This window comes from Anomaloglossus baeobatrachus, chromosome 4, assembly GCF_048569485.1.
Source record: "Anomaloglossus baeobatrachus isolate aAnoBae1 chromosome 4, aAnoBae1.hap1, whole genome shotgun sequence".
Taxonomy (NCBI): Eukaryota; Metazoa; Chordata; class Amphibia; order Anura; family Aromobatidae; genus Anomaloglossus; species Anomaloglossus baeobatrachus.
This window is the reverse complement of record NC_134356.1, coordinates 523,680,833-523,695,904: the sequence shown is the minus strand read 5'-3', so window position 1 is coordinate 523,695,904 and position 15,072 is coordinate 523,680,833. Positions and strand designations below refer to the sequence as shown.

General features: G+C 48.8%; 1 protein-coding gene across 1 annotated transcript in view; it reads right to left on the bottom strand.

Moving 5' to 3' along the window:
• UNC45A (unc-45 myosin chaperone A) overlaps window positions 1-14,704 on the bottom strand; it is a 101,363-nt gene extending 86,659 nt beyond the window's left edge. The window contains exon 1 of the mRNA XM_075345897.1: window positions 14,559-14,704. Coding sequence (XP_075202012.1) covers window positions 14,559-14,582 — 24 coding nt within the window. The 5' untranslated portion in view covers window positions 14,583-14,704. The remainder of the gene's footprint in view (window positions 1-14,558) is intronic.
• Window positions 14,705-15,072: the final 368 nt, after the last annotated feature.

Genomic DNA, 15,072 nt, shown 5'->3' with positions numbered 1-15,072 from the left:
CAAAAGTTTGTGACAAAAAAAATGCACCATGTTCATTCTTTCCTGCGTTTTTGTCAACATTTGTCACCCATTGAAATCAATGAGGGCATCAAAAACGCAGGAAAAAATGCATGTTATCAAAAGTGGTGCATTTTACCTGCCTTTTACCTGCGTTTTTGCTAGCAAAAACGCAGGTGATTTGTCAGGAAGTGAGGTCAGGCAAGTGGTCCCGTCCCGTCCTCCATGTGTTCCCCGAAGTACCGCTGTCCCCAGGGGAGATGATGTGGAGGACGGGACTATCAGCAGCGGCAGCGAGAGGGGGATGGACATTGGCAGCTGAAAACATTGATTTTTATCTCTCTCTGCTGCCGCCGCTGATAGTTCCGTCCTCCACGTGTTCCCCGAAGTACCGCTGTCCCCAGCGTGCACGCACAGGGGAGATGATGTGGAGGACGGGACTATCAGCAGCGGCGGCAGCGAGAGGGAAAAATCAATGTTTTCAGCTGCCAACGTCCATCCCCCTCTCGCTGCCGCCGCCGCTGATAGTCCCGTCCTCCACGTGTTCCCAGCGTGTACGCACAGGGGAGATGATGGACCCCTCTCACCGCCGCCGCCGCTGAAAGTCCCGGGCTCCACGCTCCTGCCGGCTCCACGCTCCTGCCGGCTCCACGCTCCTGCCGGCTCCACGCTCCTGCCGGCTCCACGCTCCTGCCGGCTCCACGCTGTAGCGCGATCAGCTGAGCTGTCACTGAGGTTACTCGCGGCCACCGCTGGATTCAGCGGTGGCCGCGGGTAACCTCGGTGACAGCTCAGGCTGATCGCGCGGCTGTCTCCATTAGCTGCGTGGAGGTGACCGGAGCGGCGGTGTCTGCTGCTTCTCCGGTCACCTGCATGCAGCACAGCTGGATGCGACACTGGAGCATGCTGGATTACGCCGGACATGGAGGGTTTGTCGGGGTTAATAAATTGGTAATGAGGGAATGTGTTTGTGTTTTTTATTTCTAATAAATGATTTTGTGTGTGTTTATTTACTGTAATTTACAGATTAATCATGGAGGGTGTCACATAGACGCCTGACATGATTAATCTAGGATTTAGTGGCAGCTATGGGCTGCCAATAACTCCTTATTACCCCGATTTGCCAACGCACCAGGGCAAATCGGGAAGAGCCGGGTACAGCCCCAGAACTGTCGCATATAATGTATGCGGCAATTCTGGGCGGCTGCTATTGTTAGGCTGGGGGGCTCCCCATAACGTGGAGCTCCCCATCCTGAGAATACCAGCCTTCAGCCGTATGGCTTTATCTGGCTGGCTTTAAAATTGGGGGGGGACTGCACGCCAGTTTTTTTTAATTATTTATTTATTTCTAATTTTTTTTTTTTTCAATTCAACAAGCTTTATGGGCTTGTTTGAACTGAAAAATACATGAAACAATTGTTGACAAAACTGCAGCCAAAAACGCACCAAAAAAGCAGCAAAAAAGCACCAAAAAAGCACCTACATTTCTTGTGACATTTCCAGGCTCTCTCTGACAAGGTGCAGTTTTGGCTGCAGTTTTGGCTGCAGTTTTGGCTGCATTTTGTGAACACGAAAAAGAAGCAGCGTGCGCATGTAGCCTTACACGACTATGTCCCTTATCTGAGAAAAGTGATCCAATTATGCTATTCAGACTCTCACCAGCGTTTGGTCAGTGGGATCCATTTAATGAGTGAGGGAAAATCTGGACCAAAAACACGTTAAAAAAAAAGACATAAAAAACCCCCACAACAAGACCGCACCTATTTTACTAGTGTTTTTCTTGTCAAGAGATGCAGAAATTTCTGCACCAAATACTTAACGTAAGCACATTCCCTAAGGCAACTTGCACACGATGAGTATTTGGTGAGATTTTACCTCAGTATTAAGGTCACGTCCACACATTATTTGGTGAGATTTTACCTCAGTATTAAGGCCACGTCCACACATTATTTGGTGAGATTTTACCTCAGTATTAAGGCCACGTCCACACATTAATTGGTGAGTTTTTACCTCAATATGAAGGCCACATCCACACAATGTTTGGTGAGTCTTCACCTCACTATTAAGGGGGTTATCCAGCTTATTTTGCTAAGTTTTGTTTATTGCACTATTGGGCTACATTGGGGCAGGTAAGTAGATAGCAACTACCTACCTGCCCTGCTGTCAGCCCCTCTCCCCCGGCTCAGAGTGGTCATGTGACCACTCCTGCCGTGATTTTGCTGCTTCCTGTGAAGTCACGACGACAGGGACAGGAGCTTATGCTCGCCTTGTAGATAGGCATCACAGCCGATGTCATGTAGCCGCCCTGCTGGGCAGGTACATGGCGCCGGAGTTCCTGTCCCCTTTCCACGCACCCTCCCATACATTCCCCGCACCCTCCCCACATTCCTACTCTCTCCCCGCCACTGCTGTGGGGCCTGTGAGCTGGAGGGAGGGGCCTGGTGGCAGCTGCTCCCGGTATCACCTCCAGCACCAGGCCCCCTGCTCAGGATCGCACTTCAAATGTACCGGCATCATAGATGTCGATATACTTCACAGCAATGATGAGAGGCATCATCATTGTCCCGCTGTCTGCTCTGATAGTTCAGTACAGCAATGATGTCACTGCTGTGCTGATCTGGGTAGAGCAGACAGCGGGCGAACGAGGAGCAGCGGCGGGGACTGAGGAAAGGAGAGGAGGGTGCGGCTGCAGTGCGATGTGTGTGTGGGGGGTGCAGAGCGATGTGGGGGGGGGTGCAGCGTGTGCCACCCCCGTGTCAGCAGCCGGGCTGCTCGGATCCGCGGTGGCTCGAGGGATCTCCGGACCCGAGGGTCAGGGTCGCGCGGCCACTCAGAATAAAAGGTGGTATATTTACAAGGGAGGATGTGGAAAGTTCGTGACGCCACCCGTGGTGTGTGGTAAGGTGGAATACCACCGCTGCAGTTTGGAGTACCTGGTGGCGATGGTGTGGGCAGCCAGGTGTTTAACCCCTCCACGAGTAGGGGGGATGCCCTGGGACTCGATGAGGGCGACGGGGAGGTGCACTCAGTCCAATAACGCTCAGTCCAATAACGCTAAGCAAAAACCTGATGATGTGTGTACATACGGTATGTACACACATCAGGTTTTTGCTATGCGGCACAATCCGGCGCATTTCTGAAAAACCGGATGCGGCAACAGCTGTTGCCGGATCCGTTTTTTCCTCATAGACTTTCATTCATTAGCGCCGGATTGTGCCGCATGGCCGTGCGTTCTCTCCGGTTTAATTGTCTTATGCGGCGGCCGGAAAAAATGCAGACCTAGACGTTTTTTGTGTCACGAGGAGAAAAAAAAAAAAAAAAAATCGCATCCCGCCGGATCTGGCAAAAACCGGATTACATGGACGGATCCGTTTTTTAAACTGAGCATGCTCAAACTGGCACAACACAGCTATATAAAGCTATATAGCTCCTCCATTGCAGAGAAAAGAAAAAAAGAAAAAGGATTAAAAATAGAAATATTAAACTTGTTCCAAAATCTTTGTACTTGGTGTGTCATTTTAAGGTAACTTTACATGATTGGGGGTTATTTAAGGAAAGCACCTATGGTACTTTGGGGGTCTTTGTTTAAAAAAAACATGGTGTAGACAAATGGGGAAATTATTTTTTTTTTTAAATTAAGGGTTTTTTAAACCTTACATATGTGTTATATATGTAATAAAAGGGGGGATTGAGGGATTTAACCTCTTCACGACCGGCCGATTTTTCGCTTTCCATTTTTTTTTCCGCCATTCTTCTTCTGAGAGACGTAACTTTTTTATTTTTCAGTCAATATGGTCATGTGAGGGCTCATTTTTTGCAGAACGAGCTGTAATTTTAAATGAAACCATACGTTTTACCATATAGTGTACTGGAAAACAGCAAGAAAATTCCAAATGCAGAAAAATTGCAAAAAAAGTGTGATACCACTATTGTTTTTGAGATATTTTATTATTCACTGTGTTCACTATATGGTAAAACTGATGTGTGGGTGTGGGTGTGATGCCTCAGGTCAGTGCGAGTTCGTAGACACCAAACATGTATAGGTTTTAAAAATAAATAAATCACCAAAAAAACGGATCCGGCAAAAAACGGACAGAAAACCGGATGCGTCGGATGAAAACAACGCATGCACCTGATCTGTTTTTTGCCGGATCCGGTATGCCGGATCTGGAGAAAAAAAAAAAAAAAAAAAATGGTCCGGCGCATCCATTTTTTTCACAAATTTTGCCGGATCTGTTGCGGGACACAAACGCCGGATTCTGCCCGACGGAAAAAAACTGATGTGTGAACTTAGCCTAAGGCCTAAGCCACACGGCGAGAAAATCGGTGCGAGTGGAGTGCGATGAAACATCGCATTCCACTCGTACCAATTCTAGCCTGTGTCAGCGCACATGAGCGATTATTTTCTCAGTCCTAATCAGACCGAGAAAACAATTGCAGCATGCTACGACTGTAATGCAAGACTCTTTTCTCCTCTCGCATCCATTCAAGTGAATGGGGCGAGAGAGAGAAATAGCAACGCACTCGCGGTACACCGGTGTACCCCGCGTGCAGAGCGAGAATCGCAATAGATGGCTACAGAGGAGAGAGGGAGATAAATCCCTCCCTCCTCTCCTCCGTGCCAGCCCGCCCCCCGCAGCTGTGGTCCGCTCGCACGATCGGACCGCAGTCGCAGGGATACTCGCATGACACTCGGCTCTGCTGTGCTGCCAGCGCGAACCGAGTGTCATGCGAGCATCGCACTAGTGCCCCGTGTGGCCCCGGCCTAACACCGACAACTGTGGTAAACCAAAACTCTTGACACCGCTGCCGCTTGGAGGGAGCACGCCTGGATCCCGTGCCCGTTGGTGTTGCCTGTTAGCCTGTGACCTTTTCCTTGGCACCTTTTCTTCTAACTGGTCCCTTCAGCATAAAACTAGTCAGATCCCACTCACGAGTGTGTCTAACTGGGTGAGCTTGCTCTCACGGTTCACACTTGGGATTTTCTTGACTGTGTAGTGGGAAAGTCCTATCCCCCTCATTGCGCTAGTACCCCAATTTTGGAGCGGGTGGAGAACGGATCTTGAAGGCTCCGTCTTCATCGGGTAAATTGCCAGGACGCCTGAAGCTACTTCCTGACCTAGGGTCAATGTACCCCGTCGTGCCCTGGCCCCTGCCCGGTGATGGCACAAGGCCGCCGGCTGTCCTCCTCGACAGTCCGTGCCCCTTGTCATGATCCCCTGCGACCGGGGTCCAGCTCCTACCAGGCCCAGACCAACGTCTGCCACCTAGTAGTTACAAGGAGCCCAGCTCCTGACCTCTCCTCTTGAGAGTCACCACACAACTCAACTGTCTCCTGACACTCCTGACCTCCCATTACCAACCCCCTAAGTGGACAACCCTATTCCCTTCAGGTTAGCCACTGGTGTGTCTGGTGGGTGTGGTGCAGAGTGTTCCGAGGATTGTGATTAGCTTGTTCTTGGTAACACCAAAGGTCAGGGACCCGTAACCAAGGAGGAGGTGGTACTGTCAGAGCTGGATTATAGGCGGGGCAGGCGGGGCTTCAGTCCCGGGGCCCCCACCAAAAGAGCTTCCAAGGGGGCCCCCACCACCAGGGCCATACTTGCCACTAGGCACCTGTCAGCACAGTCTAATAAATCAGCTGTGTTTTCGGGGGCGGGGTGTTGTTGCACCGCCGTTTATTTGTATCTGCGTCTTTAAGACGAAAAAACAAACTGCGGGCACAGGACGCTGATTGACCCCGGAAGTACCAGCGCTTACACTTCTGGTGGGGTCAGAGGTGTGCACTGCCAATGAGCTCCCTGCTATGTGCTGCGGCCGTACCCAGCGAGGGACAGGGGGGGCACGGTGTAGTGGGCCGCTGCTTCTGCTGTCCCCGCCGCGCTCCTCATCAGTGTGTGCATGCCAGGCACACTAGCTGCAGCAGGAGGCAGCGCGCTGTGCTGTGCTGGCTCTGCTGGGTGCTGTGTGCCGGGCATGTACACAGTGCAGAGGAGCGCGGCGGCGCCGGTGACCGCAGGTTTGTCCTTCCTATTCAAATGTATTTGCGTCTTTCAGACGTAAATACATTTGAACAGCGCGCCGGGACTGGGCCCCGCCCCCGACGTGCAGCAATGTGATGAGATCAGCACCTTGCTGACGTCATCACAGTGCTGCGGGCGCCGACACACAGGAGACATCAGGAAGCGAGCGCTCCATGAAGGAGCTGAAGAGACAGGTTTAATTAATGGGGATGAGTGGGGAGGGGCTGAGGACACATAACGGGGAACATTTGTGAAGGAACACAGCTTTGTGACAGGCAATGGAGTAATGTATTCCGAGGGAGGGGGGAGTGTGTAGGGATGGGGCAGTGTAATTTGTGTGTGTAGGGGGTGATGAGGGTTGTATTGTGTGTGTGTGTGTGGGGAGGGGTAATGGGGGGTGCATTATATTGTGTGGGGGGGAGGGGTAATGGGGGGTGCATTGTATTGTGTGTGTGGGAGGAGGGGTAATGGGGGGCACATTGTATTGTGTGTGTGTGGCGGGGAGTGGTAATGGGGGGTGCATTGTATTGTGTGTGTGTGGGGGGGAGTGGTAATGGGGGGCACATTGTATTGTGTGTGTGTGGGGAAGGGGTAATGGGGGGTACATTGTATTGTGTGTGTGTGTGTGTGTGTGTGGAGGGGTAATGGGGGGTGCATTGTGTGTGTGTAGGGGGAGGGCTAACGGGGAGTGCATTGTGTTTGTGTGTGGGGGGGTGCATTGTGTGTGTGTGGGGGGAGGGGTAATGGGGGGTACATTGTGTGTGTGTATGTATGTGTAGGGGGAGGGATAATGGGGGGTGCATTGTGTGTGTGTGTGTGTGTGTGTGTGTAGGGGTGCATTGTATTTGTGTGTGTCAGAGCTGTGTGTGTAAGAAGTAGTACTGTGTATGAATTAGAGCAGTCTGTGCATGAATTAGAGCAGTCTGTGCGGCCCCCCCAGAACTATATGGGTCCCCCAGAGCGCTATGTCACCCATCCCAGTAATGAGTACACCACCAGAGCTGTTTGCCACTCCAGTAACGTCTATGCCCCCTGCCCCTCCTGTAATGTATATACAGCAGTGCTGTCAGTGTGCAGTCATGTCTGTTAGTGACAGCCATCGTGAAACACAGCCACATGTCCTGGAGGAGCTGGACGGAAACAAGCGGGAGAGGTGAGTGAGGCTGCTGGAGACTTCCCCATATTAATACCTGTAAGGGCTCATGCATACGTAACTGCTGAATATTCTGCAGCGATTTGACAGCACATGTGCGAGTCAAATCGCTGCAGAAACACTGCATAATGGATGCAATTTTTTCTGTACAAAAAAAAGCAGATTTCATGCGCTATGGCTGCTGCCCCCACCATAGACAGAGCGGGAGCTGCATCCATAGCGCACGGAATAATTGCTCATTTTATGAACGCACAGATTTGGGTCAACATTTTAGCATCCAAATCGCTGCACAAGCCCTAATGCATCTGTGTCTGCATGTATGTCAGTGTATATGACTGTGTATATATTTGTCTGTTTATATGTATTTTTCTGAATTTGTCTTCAAATATGTACCGTATATGTATGTATGCCTGTATGTGTATGTGCGTGTCTGTGTGTGGATGGGGTCCACTGAGACTCTTTCACCCGGAGGCCACAGAAACTTAGAGCCGATCCTGGCTGCCTTAACATTGGGATCAATAAAAAATATGTGAGTAAAGCGGGCTTTACACGCTACAGAATATCTTAATGAGGTGTCGGCGGGGTCACGTCGTAAGTGACGCACATCCGGCATCGTTAGTGATATTGTACTGTGTGACACCTACGTGCGACCCTGATTGTGCGTTAAAACATTGATCACATACATGTCGTTCAATTTCTAAAAATTGAACGTCCGGTTGTTCAATGTTCCTGAGGCAGCACACATCGCTCCGTGTGACACCCCGGGAACGATGAACTGCAGCTTTCCTGCGTCCCGCCTGTAATGCGGAAGGAAGGAGGTGAGCGGGATGTTTACGTTCCGCTCATCTCCGCCCCTCTGCTTTTATTGGCCGGCCGCTGTGCGACGTCGCTGTGACGCCGAACGTCCCTCCCACTTCCTGAATGTTCGCCGCCCACAGCGAGGTTGTTTGGAAGGTAAGTGCGTATGACTGGGGTTAATCGTTTGTGCGACACGGGCAACAAATTGCCCGTTCCGCACATACGATGGGAGCGTGTGCGATCGCATACGAGATCGCATATGTAATTGAAACGTGTAAAGCAGGCTTAACTCTACTTTGTGTATTAGTGACTGCTGTGAGTGATCCTGGACTGTATCTGTATTGTACTGTGTGTATAAGTGACGGCTGTGAATTATCCTGGACTGTATCTGTATTGTACTGTGTGTATAAGTGACGGCTGTGAGTTATCCTGGACTGTATCTGTATTGTACTGTGTGTATAAGTGACGGCTGTGAGTGATCCTGGACTGTATCTGTATTGTACTGTGTGTATAAGTGACGGTTGTGAGTTATCCTGGACTGTGTCTGTATTGTACTGTGTGTATAAGTGGCTGCTGTGAATTATCCTGGACTGTATCTGTATTGTACTGTGTGTATAAGTGGCTGCTGTGAGTGATCCTGGACTGTATCTGTATTGTACTGTGTGTATAAGTGACGGCTGTGAGTGATCCTCGACTGTATCTGTATTGTACTGTGTGTATAAGTGACGGCTGTGAGTTATCCTGGACTGTATCTGTATTGTACTGTGTGTATAAGTGACGGCTGTGAGTGATCCTGGACTGTTTCTGTATTGTACTGTGTGTATAAGTGACGGCTGTGAGTGATACTGGACTGTATCTGTATTGTACTGTGTGTATAAGTGACGGCTGTGAGTGATCCTGGACTGTATCTGTATTGTACTGTGTGTTATAAGTGACGGCTGTGAGTGATCCTGGACTGTATCTGTATTGTACTGTGTGTATAAGTGACGGCTGTGAGTTATCCTGGACTGTATCTGTGTTGTACTGTGTGTATAAGTGACGGCTGTGAGTTATTCTGGACTGTATCTGTGTTGTACTGTGTGTATAAGTGACGGCTGTGAGTTATCCTGGACTGTATCTGTATTGTACTGTGTGTATAAGTGACTGCTGTGAGTTATCCTGGACTGTATCTGTATTGTACTGTGTGTATAAGTGGCTGCTGTGAGTTATCCTGGACTGTATCTGTATTGTACTGTGTGTATAAGTGACGGCTGTGAGTTATCCTGGACTGTATCTGTATTGTACTGTGTGTATAAGTGACGGCTGTGAGTGATCCTGGACTGTATCTGTATTGTAGTACTGTAAATCTGAATGTGGCAGAACAGGATAAGATACATGCTCATTGGATTTATATCTAAATGCTACAGTTCGCGCTCTACTGTTATGGCTAAAAATGTTAACGTTATGGGGCCCCCACCAGATTTTCTGCCCAGGGGCCCCCACCAACCTTAATCTGGCCCTGGGTACTGTGCAGAAGGGCAGATTGCACAATACCCTGTGACGACCTGATAGGCCAGGGCGTTACACAGAGCGACACGGGGGGGGGGGGGGGGGGGGTGAGTTGCAGAGCGACTTGGGAAGGGCTGCAGAGTGACATGGGGGGGCTGCAGAGTGCCATGTGGTGGAGCCTGCAGAGCCCTATGTGGTGGAGCCTGCAGAGCCCTATGTGGTGGAGCCTGCAGAGCCCTATGTGGTGGGGTGCAGAGGCCTATGTGGTGGGGTGCAGAGGCCTATGTGGTGGGGTGCAGAGCCCTATGTGGTGGGGTGCAGAGCCCTATGTGGTGGGGTGCAGAGCCCTATGTGGTGGGGTGCAGAGCCCTATGTGGTGGGGTGCAGAGCCCTATGTGGTGGAGCCTGCAGAGCCCTATGTGGTGGAGCCTGCAGAGCCCTATGTGGTGGGGTGCAGAGCCCTATGTGGGGCTGTTATTTCCGATGCTGGAGTGATGAGAGGTCAGTGCTAGGGCACAATACTGACAGCCAATGAGTGTGCAGTGGGCAGGTCTGGACAGTGAGGCCGGGCAGTGCCAGCTCTGACTGTGAGGTTTGGCATAGGAAGATGTCATGTTTGGTTGAGCTGCAGGTAAATAAAGAGCTGCAGAGAATAAACGGATAATTCAAAAGGAACAAAAGTTAGAAAACAAAAAAAAACAACAAAACAAAATGAAGGGATGTTTTATATGACAATACAGCACAGATTAGTGTAAATAATTTTTTGGGCGTTTATATCGGACAACTCCTTTAAGGCCACGTGCACACACTGAGTATTTGGTGAGTTTTTACCTCCGTATTTGTAGCCAAAACCAGGAGTGGAACAATCAGAGGAAAAGTATAATAGAGACATGTCACCACTTCTGGATTTATCACCCACGCCTGGTTTTGGCTACAAATACTGAGGTTAAAAATTCCCCAAATACTCAATGTGTGCATGTGGCGTAAAGGTACATTTCGTAGATCAGCATTTGTTGAGTTTTTGATGCTGCAGAATTTCCGCACTTTACTTGCGTTTTTTCCGTGTTTTGTGTGCGTTTTTTGTTACATGCGCTTTTTTTTCTCGTGTTTTTGTCTCAATAAAACTGGTTGAAACACAGGCAGCAGAGCAAATACGAAGTTGCCCAACGCAAAGAAACACGGTTATAATTCCAGATTATAATGGTATAAAATCATGCAGAATTATAACCTTCACCTCATAAGAAACACTATAACCTCCCACGTCCCAATACACAAACACACACACACAGGCACACACAAAAAACAATATAGAACTATATAGATAGATAGATGACAGAAATATATTGAATAGATAGGATGAGGAGATAGATGATACCATATCCTGCAATGTCTAATTTCCCAGTGATGAGCAGTGACGTTTGTGAAGTCACCGCTCATCACAGGCGCCGGGTCTCTCAGAGCGCAGGGTGAGTCAGGACAGGCTGCTGCTCAAAGTCTATGGGAGCCTCGCTCTGAGTCTCCATAGCCTTTGATCTACATAATCCAGGAACATCGTTGGAACCACTGGACCACGTCGGACCTGGGAAGTTTGCTTTCTAATAAACTGGAGAACGAGGGACAGTGTCTTGTTTTTATTTCTCTCTTTTTATGCCTTTCAGGTTTCCATTCGCAGACTACGTCGGACCTGTGTGGCTTTTTTTTTTTTAAAATAAATTGGTGAACTAGAGAAAGTGTGTGTGGAGTTGTTTTTTTTTTTTCAAATAAACTATATTTTCCTGTGTTTTTTTTTCTTTTACTTACTAGGTTAATAATGGGGGTGTCTGATAGACATCTCTCCATTACAAACACCAGGGCTTGATGCCAGCTGACATCAACCACAACTATCATTACTCCAACTGCCAACGCACCAGAGCAATTGGGAAGAGCCCCAACAAAGCGCCAGAATTGGCAGCTGTGGGCTGGTATTTTTGGGCTGGGAAGGACCCAAGAACCATGAATCTTCCCAGCCTGATAATATTAGCTCACAGCTGCCTGCTTTACCTTTTCTGGTTATCAAAAATGTTGGGGGGGGAGGCATGTCATCTTTTTTAATTATTTATTACGTTAAGAAAAAGTCTAAAAACTTTAGTGCGACATGAAAGGCACTAAAAGGTGCAAGTATATAATATGTTAGGGGTGTGTGAAATTATATCTGTACAGGATATCTATCGTTCTATCTAATATACAATATTTTTATCATTTATCTAGCTGTAACTTTATATCTTTGTGTGTATATGTGTAGTGGAATGTTGAACTCTTTGCTATGGGTAACTGCCTGTTCTGCTGCCTGGAACTTTATTGATACCTGACATGTTTTGCTTAGATGCAGTTTGTGTTTTTACCTGCAGACTTCTTGCATTTAATGTATGGTAAGTCTATGAGGAAATTCTGCCCAGAATACTAAAGCGTACCTGCGATATAAATTGCCATACTGCGGATTGGAAAAATGAACCGCAGGTGAGACTACGCAGCGTAAAAAACAAGCACAGTGGACAGGGGATTTCTATTAATCCCATCTACTGTGCTTGTACTGTAACATGTTGCGTTTTGGAAACAGCGAAGATATACAGAGTCCATAATTTGCCTTTATTATCAGTGAGATCTGCAGCAAAACTGCTGAAAGAATTGACATGCTGCAGATCTAAATGCACAAAATCTGCAAGGAGAAAATACTCAATGCTTGCATGTTATGACTAATCTCCAATGTGTGCACAGGCCCTTAGTAATGACCCCATGATTCATCATGTATCCTGTTGATCAGCATTGAATGTCCTTTGTGTGATGATCCCTTAAGGCCTTGTGCGCACTGGGAAATGGAATTTTCTTGAGAAAATTCCGCATGCTCTCAAAGATTACCGCACCCGCGGTAAAAAACCGCAGGAAACCGCACCCGAAAACCGCATGCGGTTTGCTGCGGTTTTACCGCGGTATTATTCGCGGTATTGCCGCGGTTTTGCCGCGTGCGGGTTGGGATGTGCTTTATTGCATTCAATGCAATAAAGCACATTGAAAAAAAAAAAAAAAAAAAAGTCATTTCATTCTGAGATAGTAGATAGACAGAAGAATAGATAGAGGGATAGATAGATAGACAGACAGAGGGATAGATAGATAGCTGACAGATCGCTGCATTTCCCACGGTCGGCAGGGAGTTCACATTACCGGCCGTGGGAAATGACCGGTAATTACCTCTGCTGTCTGCTGCTTTCATTCAGCGCTGTGTCTGTGACAGTCGCGGCTGGATGGAAGCAGCGCAGGACGCCGGACCTGTGGATTACGCCGGAGCTTTGGTGCGGGAGGGGTTAATAAAATGGTGAACGAGGCTTGTTTGTTTTATTTAAAATAAAGGATTTTTCGGTGTCTGTGTTTTCTTCACTTTACTTACGGGTTGATCATGTCAGCTGTCACATAGACGCTGCCATGATCAAGCCTGGGGTTAATGGCGGTGGTCCCCCACCATCATTAACCCCTTGTATTACCTTGCTGCCACTGCTACACGGTGGCAAGAAGAGCCGAGGACACGCCGCTGCTGCCGCATAACGCATGCGACAGTCCCGGGGCAGCTGCGGCTGATATTCTCGGCTGCCGGAGGGGGAGTGAGGCGGGGGACATTAACCCTGCCCCTCTCCCTCCCCAGCCTGAGAATACCGGGCCGCCGCTGTGTGCTTACCTCGGCTGGAAGGTAAATATGCAGCGGAGCCCACGTTCTTTGTTTTCTATATTTCCGTTTTCTTTCTATGTGTGTTCTGTGTCTGTGTGTGTCTGTCTGTGATGTGTGTGTTTACTCTCTGCTTTGCTTCCTCTTCCTGTAATGACATCACTTCCCTGCAAAACCGCAGGCAGCGATGTACATTACCGGAGGTAAACCGCGAAATACCGCAGGGAATAACGCAGGAAAACGCAGTGAACCGCACAGAATTTGCTGCCTGCGTTATTCCCTGCGGGATTTCATGATTAACATTGGAGTCAATGGAGTGAAATCCTGCAGCGATGTGCGGAAAAGAAGTGACATGCAATTGTTTTTGCTGCGGGATTCCCGCAGCAAAACATGCAGCTGTCAAATTCCGCCCAGTGCGCACAGGATTTTTTTTCTCCATAGGATTTGCTGGTGATTCACTGCAGAGATGTTATGAACATTTTCTGCAGCGAAACATGCAGCAAATCCACGGAAAATCCGCGGCAAAATCCGGTAAGTGCGCACATAGCCTAAAGGGAATCGGTCACCAGTGTTTTGTTCCCCCATCGGAGAGCAGCATAATGTATGGACAGGGACACTGATTCCAGTGATGTGTCACATATTGAGCTGTTTGCTGTCATTTTGATAAAATCGATGTTTTCTCTGCTGCAGATCCAGCAGTTATACAGAGCTCATGAATACGCTGGACTACCTGGCAGCACACCAAGTAGTCCTCTAATGATAATCTACTGCTGATTAACATTGATTTTATCAAACCTACACTAAGCAACCCAGTAAGTGACACATCGCTGGAATCAGGATCTCAGCCTCTACGTTATGCTACTCTCAGATTAGGTGGTAAGTACCTGGTGAAAGCTTCCCTTTAAGGTCAGGTCCATAAATGCAGGTAGTAACTGAGCTCCCCTCCTACTGAATGTAACAAGGATCCCACATTATTGTGGAGATCCTGCGTGGTCTCCGCTCCCCAGCGGTCAACGCACTCGCCCCATGATCAGTGTGAATGATACCTATTAAGTAGTAGTGCAGCTGCTATGTGGCTTATGAATGGCCTGCATGGTGGCCCAGCAGTCTACGGGTTAAATTGATTATCAGCAATACCCCATTATAACTGGGTGCTGCAGGGATGCACTACACATATCCGCCATCACACAATGCTGCTGCAGGAAATGATGAGCAGTCTCCGCTCCACCACCTATCACCATTCCAAAAAGTCGCATCAAAGTCGCAAGCAAATCGCACGTGGCCGATCAATTAGCAACCACTGCCTTGTCCATGAATGTGAGTCTTGTAGGACATTTCTGACTATAGATCCGGATGCGCAGGTACACAGCACATTCTCCCTGCAGCCGTCCTCTCCAGTCCTCACCTTGTCTGGATGAGCCTCCCCCATCTCCAGATGACGATGAAGGCCGCACCGAAGCCGCGCTCTTTCCCAGCCGCCGTACCCCGCTGTCACCTCCCTGCAGCCGGCAGTCCGCGCCTGGCCCCGCCCACCGTGACGTCACTACAGGCGCCTGCCAATACCTAATATGGCAGTGCTGTCACCTGCCCGGCCCCAGATGTGTAGACTGATGGCCGGGGGGGGGGGACCAGTAGCAGAGCTGAGAGCTAGGAGGATGTAGGTAGGAGCTGATGAAGGAACTGATGTAGCAGAGCTGATATACAAGCTGATATAGTAGAACTGATAAAGGAAAGTGATGTGGCAGAGCTCATATAGTAGAGCTGATGAAACATAGCTAAAAATAAGAGCTGATGTAGCAGAGATGAGAGCTGATATAGCAGAGCTGATATAGCAGAGCTGGTGAAGGTACTGATGTAGCAGAGCTGATATAGCAGAGCTGATGAAGGTACTGATGTAGCAGAGCTGATATAGCAGAGCT